The 15,483-nt window shown below is 32.1% G+C and overlaps 1 protein-coding gene across 1 annotated transcript; it reads left to right on the plus strand.

Moving 5' to 3' along the window:
* Positions 1 to 1,493: 1,493 nt before the first annotated feature.
* Positions 1,494 to 14,983, plus strand: LOC101262811 (agamous-like MADS-box protein AGL104). Its single transcript, XM_010321849.4, has 7 exons — positions 1,494 to 1,688; positions 2,964 to 3,017; positions 5,640 to 5,694; positions 5,956 to 6,017; positions 14,102 to 14,201; positions 14,331 to 14,449; positions 14,632 to 14,983. The coding sequence occupies exons 1-7, from the start codon at positions 1,501 to 1,503 to the stop codon at positions 14,750 to 14,752; spliced, it is 699 nt and encodes a 232-aa protein (XP_010320151.3). The 5' UTR covers positions 1,494 to 1,500; the 3' UTR covers positions 14,753 to 14,983.
* Positions 14,984 to 15,483: the final 500 nt, after the last annotated feature.

The raw sequence follows: 15,483 nt of genomic DNA on the forward strand, positions 1-15,483 counted from the left end.
TTAGGGGATCGGGTGTCACGAACCGACACGTAGTATTAGGGGATCGGAGTGTCACGTTCCGACATAAGAGGAATAAAAGAGAATGAATCTTGAAATATGTTAATATACTCAATTTAATGAACCTAATTCCCAAATGAGTATGATGGGGAGGCGTGAGTCCTCATTGATGTGCTTGGTGTTGTGACCAAGGGTTATGGTAATTGTAAATGCCGCATGTTGAGTATTGTAGTTGATTTTATGATATTATCGGATATATACTGTTTTCTATTTTGAGTTGGCCGATGATATTTACTTAGTACGCGTGTTTGTACTGACCCCTACTTGTATATTTCTTTTTTTGTTATTTGTGGAGTACAGCAAACGTACCGTCGTCTTCAACTCAACAGCAACTCTAGCCAGTCTTCACCACGTCAGATTTCAGGGTGAACTATTGTTCCTAGCTCGGACTGGATTCTCTCTCATTCATGTCTTGATGTCCTTGAAGTTCGGACATGGACTATCTCTTGTATTTGTTTTAGTTTCCCAGACATTTTTAGATTTAGTAATTTGAGGATAGATGTTCTTGTGATGATGACTTCCAGATTTTGGGAATGATAAGTATTGAATTTTAGAAGTTATCAATTGATTTCATTAATGAGTTTTTTTTAGTCTTCCGCATTATATTTTGTTTATTATTGGTAAATGTTGGGGTTCAGATTGGTTGGTTCGCTCACATAGTAGGATAAGTTTGGGTGCCACTCACGACATGTTTTGGGTCGTGACACAAAGACTTCACCTTTTCCATTAGAGAGAAAAATAATTTGTTCTATAGAAGAACATAAAAAGGAAGAGAAATTACAATTTCTTTTTGTGACATCATAAATTTTGAATGAGTAATCCATATTTTTATGAGTTAAATATGTGTATTAACACATTTACTCATGTGACAATCACTCACCCAATCATTCAAATATGAGCGGGTTATCAAAATATGAGCTCATTTTGCCGACACTAGTTAGAATCAATGAATTGTCAAAGACACCCTTTACACATTAGTTAACATTTGGCTGTACTTTAATTTTAAATTTCCACAAATATAAATCTAAAGTCGAATAAGTAAAAAGATAAAACATACAAATTACGAAAAACGGAAATAGTGAAAAATAATGTAATGAATAATATAAATAAATGCTTACCCAAGGATTTATTATCGCTGTATGGGCCGGACATAGAGAACCCAACGAACATAATTCATTTTGGTTCATTGTCGTAATTTAGTCCATTGTACCCCTAACACAAAATACAAAATAATTCACAATTCTTTATAAGTTCTTTTTGTTTCATTTTTCAATTCCTTTTTACCCATTTCAACTTATACACTATTTCTCATCAAAGGTTAGCACTATAAAAATTCAGCATCAACTATTAAATTATGTGTTTGTCCATCGTTAATTTAGCTAAGTTTTTTTTTCTTTTTTTCCCTTTGTATGCATGGAAAATTTATGAAGAACATTGTATGGAATGATGGGAAGAGCAAAAATAGAGATAAAGAGAATAGAGAACAAGACAAACAGAGGGGTGACATACTCAAAGCGTAGAAAAGGGCTAATTAAGAAAGCCTATGAACTTAGTGTGTTGTGTGACACTGATGTTGCTCTACTCATGTTCTCTCCTACGGATCGACTTACGTCTTTCTCTCCGAAACAAAGGTACTACGTAATTTCTTAAATCATTATTCAGTTGATAGTTATTATATTATTTCATGATCGATTCACGTTCTTCTTCTCTTTTTTTTTTTCATAACAAAAGTGCTACGTAGTTTTAGTACTTTTTAATTTATTTATTTTTCTTTTTATTGAAATAGTAATAATTAATAGCTGCGTGTTTTGTCTTTAAGTTTCATGCTAGATTAACAAACCATTAAATTGACTAAGTGAAAATATTGAAAAAGAAAAAAGGAACAAAAAGAATTGTATATGTCTACAAACATATACGTAGTTCACTATTTATGGCCTCATATTATATGGTTATAAATAATATATATATTATATATATGAGATTAATATATTGATAATTTTAGTTGTTCTATACAACTGAATTATGAGCAATATTTCTTGTGGGTTAAAATGAGAATTTTTATGTTCTCTCTTTAATTAAGAGTTTTTACGTGGATTTAACTCGAAACTAATTATTAATCACTTCTTATTCGCTGTTTTATTTATCTAAAAAAAAATATCATGAATTTTCTTTTTTTAGTCTGGTAAAAAGTCCGTAATTAAAGAAAATTTTGAGTTAAATGTCTTTTAGGAATATTTTAGTAAAATTTGAGTTAAACATCTTTTAACACTTTGTTTGGATCATTGTTACTCATTGTTTCATAATGTATTGTTATGTATTATATTCTATTGTATTGTATTGTATGATAGACACAATATTTGGTTAGATTATATTTTGTTGTTTAGTAATATTTTAATTGTTTAATTTGATTGTATCGTACTGTATAGTAATTTATAAATTTTACTTAAATATCCTTAATTATTTCAGGGTAGGAGGTTTGATTAGATTTACATATTTAAGGTAAAAAGTAAAATAGTATTTTGAAATATTATGTAAAGATATAATGGAAAAAGAAATTAAGTAACAACGGAAACACACCAAATAAGTTGTTCCATAAAATAGGATTTCCATTAGCAATATAGTATAATACATTTTAAGTAACAAGCAAAACAAACATTGTAGATATAATAACAATAAAATAAAATATAATATAATAGATAACAATGATCCAAACATAGTATGGATAACAATGATCCAAACATAGAGCGAGAATATTTTAGTAGCAGTGGAAATTCGATTTCCATTTTGTCATCTCTTTTACTACCCCCAATTTTTGTAAAAACTCCAGATTAAATATCATTCTTTTTTCTATAATTTAATATTAATTACTCACTTATATCGATGCTAATTATTATCTCATTAAACAGAATCGAAGATGTGCTTTCTCATTTTATGAACCTCTCTGAACGCGAAAGAGGAAGGTACGTACGCAATCATATATATATATAGCTAAAAGATTAATTCCTCTTATCCTATTAATTTCTGTTGTTTGTGTTTTTTAAATGTTACTCTACTAATATTTTTGTCTAGCAGGGAATTTGGAAATTAAAAATCTATTTCTGAATATGATTACGTGGCAGTCAAGCCCCTGCTTTCTTCTATCTATCTATATATATATAATTTTAGTTATCCTATAGTAAAAAGTTGTTCCTTTTTCGATTTCTGTTTGCATGTCTCAATAAGATATATACTACGTTACAGTTCACTGTTAATTAAGTAATAAGTAGAGGCGGATCCACGTGGTGTCCGCTAGGTTCTCGAGCACCCATTAATTTCGTTACAAAATATATATATATATTTATGTAAAAATTGATAGGTACTTGTATAAAATTAACATAGAGTATCCAATGAATAAATGACTTAGTTAGTCCAATGGCTCCTGGATGGGTACTTAAGACTTTTTTAGTATTGTTGTATCAAAGTTCAAATCTCATGTTAACACATATTTTTTATATTTTCACTTTAGAGCACCAACAATCTTAAATTCCTAGATCTGCCACTAGTAATAAGTTCATTTAAATTTAATAACTTTTACGCTGATCTATATAAATAATATAAGTAGTTGATTTCATCCCAAATAATTTAGTAGTTTTTACGCTATTTTATATATTAAATAAATTATAAATTTATCGAGATACCTATCATTTTATCGTTCATTTCACTTTTTTATAATCTTTATGTGTTAACTAATTCCTACTTTTTCTTATACCCTTTTCTTTTTTGGGGGATCATATTGCAGTGCTCTCCTTGATAGAGAGGTAATATAAAAATGTTTTGACATGATTAAATTTTTGTTTTTTTAATTTTGAATATATCATTTTAGTTTCCAGTAATTTGATATTGATATTGATGTTACGTTTAGTAATTAAATAAACAGCACCTTAACAAATAATGCAAATCTACTTCAAAGATGATCAAAGTCTTGTAAAAATAAAAGGATCAAGGGTGTGTTTGGTACGAAATATTTTTCGGAAATTGTTTTTTAATTTTTTCATAATTGACTGGGGTAAAATTTTTGGAAAATATTTTCTAAATTAATTCATTTTCTTCAAAATTAAGGAAAATGACTTCCCTTTTAAAATTAAGAAAAACATTTTTCAAAACTTTCATTCAACTTCAAATTGCAATTACTTTTTTTTTGGAAAAATATAAAAAAAAAAACTAAAAATTCAATTTCAAAATTTTATTTTTCCATCCCTACCCTCTACCTCCCTCTCCAAAAAAAAAACCCCTACCCTTGACCGCCCCCCACCCCCCTCCAAAAAAAAAATCCCTACCCTTGACTCCCCCCTCACCTACTAGCCCCCTTTTCCTCTTCTCAAACTAAGTTTGTTTTTAAAAAAATATTTTTCAACTTCAATTTTTTTTCACTCTTACCCCCTTCCCTGCCAGTCCATATACCAACCCTCCGCCCTATCGGCGCATTGAGATACTTCTTTGATGGTCTCTGTACGCCTGACCTGTCGGTCAACTCTGAAAAATTCATGATTTATATATGTTTCATTACGGTGAGAGGGAGTGCAAAATAAGAACTGATTTCACTGTATGCATCGTAGCCCATTCCATCCCCTACCAGTCCTCATACCAAACCCCCTAGCAGCCCCCCCCCCCTCCCCACACCTCCTACCAAAAAAAAAAATTATTTTTTAAAAATATCATCATCTCCGTACTCCCTCCCCACACCCCTCAAATTAATTAATTTTGTTTCTAAAAAATATTTTTCATTTCAAAAATTACTTTATACTCTAGTAAAAATAAAGGATATTTCTCATAAACATTTTTCATTCATAAATTAAATACTAGAAATAATATTTGAAAAATATTTTCTACTCACTAACTAAACATGAAAAAATAAATTTAAAATCTACTTATTTTTTAAACAAATATTTTTCATAAAAAACATTTTAAATCCTACCAAACACCCCCAAGTCTATCTTAATATTCATGCGCTAAATATTTCAAGAAAATTACTTTTATTTTTATGCTATGTCACGTGTGATATTTATTGGAAGAAAATATAATATATAATTGAATATATTAGAATTATCATAAAGAACTTTTCATATAGATAACTCTTTTTTTCCTTCTATTTATTTTTTAGAAAAACGCTGTTTTTAAAGCATAGAGACGTGACTAGTATACATTACACTTTGAATAAAACTAACATATTCAAAGTAATATAATAATTAAAGTTGAAAGAGAGTAGAATATGTACATATTTTGTCCTTATTTATGGATATAAAAATTATTTTCGATAAATTCTATAAAAAATTATAACATTAAACTTTCTACGTACTTAATTACCTGTATCCTTTTTATCCTAATCTTCGACCTGGGTAGCTTTCATTTTATTTCTGTATTTATATTCCTTTCCTTTGTTGAAGGGTAAGCTAATTAATATATGATAACTTTGTCTTGAAGCAGCAAGTGATAAGGAGTCAGAATCTTCTGGGGTTAGAATTGTCTTTTTACATCCCAAGCTTCTTAATATAAATTAAAATAATACACATTACTCACACTTCCATTGTAAAATTTATGTGAAGGATGATGCATGGAACCAATCCAGCTGCTGCCTCTGCCACTAGCCAAATTCATCAGGTATATATATGAATTAGGATATAAAATTGCTTTCACTTTTACACATTTAAAACAACTATAAGTTGGTTAGCTTCTTTGTTATATGAGGGTGTTCAGTTCACTTCCAAAAAAAAAGGTGTTAAAGTCTTTACTGGTATTAGTTAATTGCAATTGGATTCAATGTTACAATAGACATTAAAGACATTTACAAAGAGTGTTAATTGCTTGCGACAACGCTAAAATATGATATAATGTTTGTAAATTCATCTTTAATTTTCTCAGGAACTCAGGCAGGAAATTAATGCTTTGCTACAACAAATTCATGTAGCTGAGGAAAAATTAAGGTCCATCTATTTACCTTTTGTTGGTGTTGCACTTAGTAAATTTCATGCCAATGTTAATAAGTATTGTTCTATTTCCAAATAGTTGTCTTCTTTCATGAAGATGTGTCAAAATACATGTGTTTTGAGATTTTATTTTTTTATAAAGTGTGAATGAGAGATTAAGGATGTGTTGAATGCCTTGAATCGGACCCGCTACAAACAGAAAGGACGGGGGTCTCGCTGTTGTTGTATTGGGCCCTTAATTATCTGTCAATTCTGTATGTTGGGCCCAAGCCTGTTAGGGCGTAGCTTAGCACTATATATAGACGCTATGGCAAACCCTATATTCTGTAATTCTGTTTTTGCCTCTCCATAATAAAACTGCTCCCTCTCTTCCCGTGGACGTAGCCAATTTATTGGTGAACCACGTAAATCTGTTGTTTTGTTTTTCGCGTTTATATTTTCTCGTATTATCTCAAATTCCGCACAACAGGATGTGTTTGATATCAAGGAAAATATTTTGTTAGAAAATGATTTTCGGAAAAATAAGTAAATTTTTGATTTAGTTTTTTTATATTTGATTAGTGAGTAGAAAATATTTTTTAAATTTTTTTAGTGTTTGATTTATGAATAAAAAATATTTTTTATTTTTACTAAAAAGTAAAATTTTTATTTTAAAAAAATATTTTTTAAAAACAAACTTAATTCTTTTAGGAGGATGACAGTTACGAAAGCTGAAAATGAAGACTTCGATTTAGTTGTCTATTCCTCATTAGTGGGGCATAATAGCTCGAAGCCGATAGGAAGTCGCTGAGGTTGACCCCTTTCTTACCAGCATGGGGAGTGGCGATGGATGCCAAGATGAAGACTCCTCAGCGCCAATTAGGGGTACAAGAGATAGGGGCCTAATACTTTTTTTATGGGAAGGCGGGGGTTGTTTGGGGGGGGGGGGTGAAAAAAGAAGAACTTTGAAATTGAAATTTTTTCTAAGACATAAACTTTAAATAATTTTTCTTTGGAAGGGAGAGTAGTGGTGAGGGTGGAGTTAAAAAAAATATTGAAAGTTTAAATATTTTTTAAAAATAAATTTAATATTCTATTTGCAGGTGGTGGGGCTGGTAGGGATGATTGGGGTGGTGAAGGGGAGATCGAAGGTTGCAGTTGGGTGGAAAAAAAATAAAATTTTGAAATTAGAAATATTTTTTGAACAAACTATATTTTTTTGGGAGGTGGGGGTGGTAGGGGGCTGGCAAAGGGTGGGGGTAGGGGTGAGGGTGGAGTTAAAAAGAAATTGAAGTTGAAAATATCTTTTGAAAAATAAAATTAAAATTCTTCTATTTTTTAGGGGCTGGGGCTGGTAGGGGATGATTGGCATGGGGAGGGAGGGGGGTCGGGGTTGTAATAGGGTGAAAAAAAAAATTTTGAAATTAGAAATATTTTTTAAAACAAACTATAATTTTTTGGGGGTGGGGTTGGTAGTGGCTGACAGGGGGTGAAAAAAGAATCAAAATATTTTTAAAAAATAAGCTTTAGATCTATTTTTTCAACAAAAATATTGATTTTTTAAAAAAAGAAATTGTAATTTGAAGTTAGATAAGAGTTTTGAAAAATATTTTCCTTAATTTTTTAAGGAAGCCATTATCTTTAAATTGTGTGGAAAATGAATTGATTTGGAAAATATTTTCCAAAACTTTCCAACCAAACATTGAAAAATACTTTTCAGAAAATCTTTCCTTCCTACCAAACACACCCAATGTCTTTTTCGAAAGGGTATCAAGAGAAATGATCTGATTTGAGTATCATCTTTTTACATAGCACTCATTACTCCCCCCCCCCTCCCCCCCCTCCCCCCCCCCCTCCGTTTCTATTTATTTGTCCTTATTTTCTGTTTTAGTTGTTCCTATTTATTTGTCCATCTTGACAAATCAAAGAAAGGATAATCTTTTTTCCTATTATATACTCATTTAAACTTACTTGAAATTTTTTGAATTTTAATTCTTTTTTAAATAAATTTTAATTAATAAACCTAAAACTATAACTTTACTATGTTAATAAATGCTATCTTAATATATGTGTTGTAAAGATGATCAACAATGGTGATTCACACAAAAACAGAATGTATCCATAGTAATTGATTAAGGAGAAGAAGAAGAAGAAGAGAAGGAAGAAGAAGAAAAGAAGCTGCAGATACTGATTTGGAGGAAAAATGAATTACTTCCTATCTTGTATTGATTCATTCACATATATACAAGAGAATTGTAGCAAATACAAGAATGTGAAAAATGAGAAAAAATGTGACTAACTTTCAAAACTATAACTAACTTGATGTGACATCTAACTAACACTCTAACTAACTTAACTAACAAATTGATTATAATTATATTGCTAATACCCCTCCTCAAGTTGGCAGTGATGATCTTACAGCCAACTTGTTGAGTAATGTTGAATGTTTAACTCCAGTGAGGGCCTTTGTGAGTATGTCTGCTAGCTGCTCAGTGGTAGATATGTGATGTAATGAAATGAGCCCCTCCTGAAGTTTGCTGCGTACAAAGTGACAATCGACTTCAATATGTTTGGTTCTTTCATGGAAAACAGGATTGCGAGCTATGTGGATGGCAGACTGACTATCACAAAAGACAGGAATAGGTGAAGAATCAGACATAGTTAGTTCTTTTGTCAACCTGTGAAGCCAAACCAGCTCACCTACTACCTTCCTGATGGATCTATATTCTGCTTCTGCAGAAGATAATGAGATGGTTTCTTGTTTCTTTGATTTCCAACTGATTGGACTGTTTCCAAGTAGAACCAAATATTCACTAACTGATCTTCTTGAGTCTGGACAAGATGCCCAGTCTGAATCACAATATGCTTTGATTGAGCAATCAGAATCTTTGGATAGATGAAGACCCAGAGTTGGATCTTGTTTCAAGTATCTAAGAAGATGAAATGCTGCCTGCAAATGTGGAGTTCTAGGATCTTGCATGAATTGGCTCAAGTGTTGAACACTGAATGCTATATCCAGTCTAGTGTTGGTAAGGAAATTCAATTTTCCCAGTAGTTTTCTGTAGTATGTAGGATCAGGTAGTGGAGTTCCTTCTTTGGCCCTTAGTTTGATATTTGGATCAAGAGGAGATGTAAGTGAACTTTGACTGTAACAGTCATATTCTTTTAATAAATCCAATACAAACTTTCTTTGGGAGACAAGTACCCCTCCTGGTATGTCAAGTATCTCCAACCCCAAAAAATAACGCAATCGACCAAGATCCTTAATCTTAAAAGTACTATCCAAGTAGGCCTTTAACTGTGTAATTTCAGCAGTATCTGTGCCTGTGAGAATAACATCATCAACATAGACTGCAACAAACACAACTAAGTCACCAACCTTTCTATAGAAAAGTGAGTAATCATGATGGGAATGTACATATCCTCTGAGTGATAAAGCTTCAGTCAACTTGGCATACCATTGTCGACTAGCCTGTTTTAAGCCATAAAGAGACTTGTTTATCTTGCACACTAAGCTCAAATCATCCACAGCAAGCCCTTGTGGTAGTTTCATGTATACTTCCTCATGAAGATCACCATGAAGAAAGGCATTGTTCACATCAAGTTGAGACATCTCCCAACCCTTTTTAACAGCACATGCAATCAAGGTCCTCACAGTGGTCATTTTTACCACTGGAGAATATGTCTCAGTATAATCCACACCAGCCTGTTGAGTGTAGTCTTTGACCACTAGTCTGGCTTTAAACCTCTCAATGCTACCATCAGACTTGTGCTTCACTTTATACACCCATTTGCATCCAATTGCTTGTTTTCCTGCAGGTAATTTGACAAGATCCCAAGTATTGTTTGCATAAAGTGCATCAAATTCTTGCACCATGGCATTTTGCCATGCAGGACTTAAAGCTGCTTCTTCATAGGATAAAGGCTCACTATCATGGCAAATGTTTTTAACCATTGCTTGACTAATAGATGCAATATCATTGGGAGTAATGTGATGATGTTTGGTGAACATGGCATTTAAAGAAAAACTTTTGTCAATGGGAATGGACTGTGTGATAGGAATATGAGGTTTTAGGGTAGGAATTGAGCAGATGTAATCCTTTAAATGTGAAGGAATCTTGCTTTCTCTTTGTGATTTTCTGTGCAGTAATGTAGGGTGAGAAGGTGATTGATGTCTGTTTTGAGATGGAGGATTAAGTGATAGAGTTGAAGGAGTATGTAGCACATCTGTATTTTGATTTACCAAAGTGCTATCAAATATTAAATCAATACAATCATCAAAAATATTTGAAGAAACAGTTCTGTTATTTGTATAAGTTGTGCTAGAAATAGAGGGAAAAACACATTTATCTGAAGTTAGTGTGAAAGGAAACAAATGTTCATGAAACACTACATCCCTAGACACATGTATCCTTTTTGTGGCAAGACTCATCACTTTGTATCCTTTTGTTCCAAAGGGGTAGCCTACAAACACATGAGGAGTGGTTCTAGGTTGTAGTTTATCCCTCTGAACTTTGGGTAATGTTGGGTAACACAAACAACCAAAGGATCTAAGTTGGCTGTAATTTGGTTTTCTCTTGTATAAAACTTCATAAGGACATTTATTCTTCAGGTAGACTGAAGGAAGTCTGTTTATAAGGTGTGTTGCTGTAAGTATACATTCCCCCCAGTACTTTGTAGGAAACTTTGATTGGAACAGAAGAGCTCTTGCTGTCTCTAACAAATATTTATGCTTTCTTTCTACTATGCTGTTTTGTTGGGGGTGTATATGGACAGCTTTTTTGATGGATTATACCTTTGGACTCAAAGAAAAACTTGGTTTCATTGTTGTTAAACTCAAGTCCATTATCTGATCTAACAATTCTGACTGTGGTTTGAAATTGATTTTCTATCATATTCACAAAGTTTTTGAGAACTTGTAAGGCATTGCTCTTGGTGCTTAATAGATGAGTCCAAGTTGATCTACTAAAATCATCTACTATGGTGATGAAATATTTGTAATTGTCATGGGTAGGTGTATGATAAGGACCCCATATGTCAACATGAAGAAGCTCAAAAATGGAATTAGAATGTGTGAGACTTTGGCTAAAAGGCAATCTTTCTTGTCTTGCCATAGGACAGATTGTACACATAAAAGGCTGCTTGTTTGAAAAAATGGCTGGAATGGTAGATATTTTCCTCATTTTCACAAAAGGCACATGGCCAAGTCTATTATGCCACAATAGGTCTACATCATGTTTAGTAGATATAGCATCAGAAGTAGAAGAGCAAACAGTATGACTAGTACATTGGTTATTATCATGCAAAGTTTTATTTGTGACCTGACTATTATTACTAGACAAAGAAGACTTGTGACTGTTGTGAGATATGCAGCAGCATGTAGTGAGCTTAGCAGGATTCTTCAGACATCTTGAATAAAGAAAATAGAGTCCTTCTCTGCTACTACCAAGCACCTGAGGCCTCTTCACTGAAGGGGCGTGCAGTAAACTAGAGACACTGGTGAATAGAATGATACTTCTCATTGAAAGAGTTAATGAATGAACTGACACTAGATTGTATTTAAAAGAAGGCACATATAGCACATTGTGTAAAACAATTTCAGATGTGATCACTACATCTCCAAATTCTATCACCTTAACTTTGTATCCATTTGGTAAAGAAACAAGCATAGGGTAGGACATGGTTTGAATATTGGTAAGAGAGGATTTGTTAAATGTTATATGGTTTGATGCTCCCGAATCAATGATCCATAGGCCAGCACTTGATTTGAAACATTCACATGAAGGTTTGCCAAAATCAATAGATGAAGAGCATATTATAGTACCTGCAAAGTTCACAGAACCAGCTTCCATATTTGAGTTATTTAAATCAGTTCCTTCAACTCAAAAATTCTGCAAAAGTTTCATCATGTTGTCATATTGATCTTTAGTGAAAGTAACCTTTTGATTCTGACTATTCTGCATGCAATCTTCTCCTTGTGCAGATACCATATCATCAGTAGATCCATGAACATTAGCTACAACTCTCCTTCCTCTATATTCATGGTTATTATTCTGCCTTGCATAAGATCCATTGTTCCTATTAGACTGATTAGGATAGCCAATCAACTTGTAACATTTCTCCCTGATATGCCCTGTCTTCTTGCAGTAACTACAAACCATAGCACTTCTATTGCTATTGTTAGTTGGAAAGTAGTTGGACCCTCCATAATTGTTGTTACCTGAAGGATTTCCAGAGTAGTTATCATTAGAGAATGATGCTTTGTAGTTCCTTCCTGTTGATCCCTTTCCATTGTTATTAGATGAGTTGACATTCAAGGAAATCGATTCCATAGAAATTTGATTAGCAGGTTTAAACTCCCTTTGCTTCTCCTCTTGAATCAACAAGGAGAAGGCTTGTGCCATTGTTGGAAGAGGATTCATCATGAGAATGTTACCTCTTATCACAGTATACACCTCATTCATCCCCATTAAGAATTGTATCAAATGTCTATCTTGTTCTGCTTTGTATAATCCATCCTTGGCTCCACAATTACAAGCACAAGAACACTGATTCTTTACATTCAAGGTGTTCAATTCTTCCCAAAGCTTTTTCATTCTGGTGTAGTAGACCGTTATGTCCAAATTTCCCTGTGTAAGATCATTAATCTCCTTTTGAATTTGATATAGCTTTGCTCCATTCGTTTGGTCATATCTATCTTCAAGTTCCTTCCAAAGTTCCACTGAATCACTAACATATTCTACACTATCTGCAATTTCCTTAGTGAGAGAGTTCAGAATCCAGGAAGTTACCATGTCATCGCATCTCTGCCATTGATGCAACTGGTTTGAGCTTGCAGCTGGCTTAACACAACTGCCATCAATAAATCCAAGCTTGTTCTTCACTGATAAAGCACGCATAACTCCCCTTCTCCAGGATCTATATCCTGTTCCATCGAATTAAGCTGGAACTAGTACCATACCAGGGCTATCCGAAGGATGTATGTAGAGAGTGTTGTGTGCATCATTGTTAACAGAGGTTCCTTGTGTTGAAGGAACACTTTCAGATCCTGTCATGATGAAGGACCAATTGGACACAAGAAAAAAACAACTAAACGAGAAGAAATTGACAGTAGATTCAAATCAGAAGCAGCAAGAATAGCCTTGCTTTGATACCATGTAAAGATGATCAACAATGGTGATTCACACCAAAACAGAATGTATGCATAGTAATCGATTAAGGAGAAGAAGAAGAAGAGAAGGAAGAAGAAGAAAAGAAGCTGCAGATACTGATTTGGAGGAAAAATGTATTACTTCCTATCTTGTATTGATTCATTCACATATATACAAGAGAATTGTAGCAAATATAAGAATGTGAAAAATGAGAAAAAATGTGACTAACTAACTTTCAAAACTATAACTAACTTGATGTGACATCTAACTAACACTCTAACTAACTTAACTAACAAATTGATTATAATTATATTGCTAATATGTGTCATTTACAAAATGAACAAATAAATGGAGACACAAGGAGTAAATGACTTTTTTGATGTTAGAGTTATGACTTTTCTAATATTTCCCAACATTCTTTCTCTCAATTAGTTTAATGCTATTTTCTTTCCCTAGCTAATATGCCTCCAAAGTGTACGTAGTATTTCTTTTAGGAAAAAGTTTTAGGATTGATTTTGTTTTCAGGTAGGGAATGTTTAGGAGTCTATAAAAAGAGGTCTGCTTCTTTTAATTTAATTAATATTCATAACGTAATTTTAAGGGCTTTAATAGTTTTGTTTAGGAGGATAGTTTATGGGACACAAGTGACATGTTATCATTAATTATCTCTCATGTATTTCGAGTGAATTGGTTGAGATTAGTCCTCTCTATATTCTGTACTCTCATATTCATATAATGAATTGTCAATCTCTTTTATGGACGTAGGTCGATTGATCGAATCACGTTAAATCTATGTCTTTTCGTATATTTCTCATCTGTCTTTTTACTCATGATATTGCGAGATTTGTTTTACTAGCTTCCGCATGACACATACTTATTTCGATCCTACCACGTTGATATAATATACATTTTGGAGGAAAATACATTATTGTACTTTAATTATTAATGCAGTATGTACGAGCCTGATCCTGGGAAGATGACATCAATGGAAGAGCTGGAAGCATGTGAGAAACAACTTGAGACCCTCTTAGTTTCTGTCACTAAGAGAAAGGTAATTACTTTCTCCGTTCCTTTTTTACTTCATTCATATTGACTTGACACTTCGATTAGTACGTCATTTCGTAAGATATTTAATCAAGAACGATACTATAATGATATATTTTTATATTATTTCATGAAGATGAATTTAAGTTCAAAAGTGAAGGCAAGTGAAGAAGAGAGCAACGAAGCGGATTTATTATCTTATGACGATGCTTTTAATCAACCACAAATTTTCGACTATGGTACTACTTCTGAAAGGTACATTTTGGTCTAATAACTCATTAATTTCAAAATTCTAAATATTACTGTTAATGTTCGACTAATTAAAATTAATTCGACTTCAATCTAAACATATATATTCTTGATTTGACGAGTTCATGGTTAGATAGGCACTCCTATTTAAAGTTATGAAAAAAAAATTAATTTTATTTTTTTGGCAGGAATAATGTGTTTTCATCAACAATGGTTCCTCCAGATATTAAAGGAAGCAAATCCAATATGAATGTTGAAAAAGAGCAAGTTATAAATGATAATAACATCTTGTCATGGCCTTATATGTAACAATTCGAGTGATACTATCTTTTGTGACCACGCAACGCAATAAGCAAGATCGAAGAATTTTATGTCCCGTGCCCATAAGTTTTTGTCGCACTGATTTAAATTTTCGATAACTCTCTAGGTGTGAGTTTGAATAAATATGCGTTCATATTTGTATATGAGCACGATATATTATTACTACTTGTAGTGAGTAAGTAATAAAACTTTCATCTTATATATAGATATCGTTAATTATGTTTATAGATCTATATAAACATTAATACTCCACATTAAATCAAGCTTAAATACAGAAATAGCATTCTAAAATTTTTCTAGATTTTTCAAAAATCAATCCTGCTGCTTATGAAATATTTCTGGAAAAAGATGGTGCTTTGATGGAATAATTTTTTTTACGTTGATGATGTCTAGTACTTCAGTACTTCTTAACTTTGTGATTAAAAAGTAAAAATATATATTTCTAGTTTGAAAAGAGATGATATATATTAGGGAAAAGGATCATATTTATTCATGTATTATCCGAAATAATTTAAATATGTTATTTGTTTTACTTTTCAGCTAAATATATTCTTGATTAGAAGGCATTAAAGTTAAAAGGATAAATATTTTTTAAAAAATGAAAATTCTTGTTTTATGGCCAAAAAGGATTTTTCCTTCTAAAAAATCTTATTTTGAAAAAAAAAATATCAACAAACAAATTAAAATATTTTTACACAAAATATATAGGAAAATTGAGG

The sequence above is a fragment of the Solanum lycopersicum genome, chromosome 4 (assembly GCF_036512215.1).
Source record: "Solanum lycopersicum chromosome 4, SLM_r2.1".
Taxonomy (NCBI): domain Eukaryota; kingdom Viridiplantae; phylum Streptophyta; class Magnoliopsida; order Solanales; family Solanaceae; genus Solanum; species Solanum lycopersicum.

Excerpts from the sequence above, each read along its gene's own strand:
- LOC101262811 (XM_010321849.4), top strand. The coding sequence starts at position 1,501 with ATGATGGGAAGAGCAAAAATAGAGATAAAGAGAATAGAGAACAAGACA. Across the intron at positions 5,695-5,955 it reads CCACTAGCCAAATTCATCAG|GAACTCAGGCAGGAAATTAA; the intron begins GTATATATATGA and ends TAATTTTCTCAG. Across the intron at positions 14,202-14,330 it reads TTTCTGTCACTAAGAGAAAG|ATGAATTTAAGTTCAAAAGT; the intron begins GTAATTACTTTC and ends TATTTCATGAAG.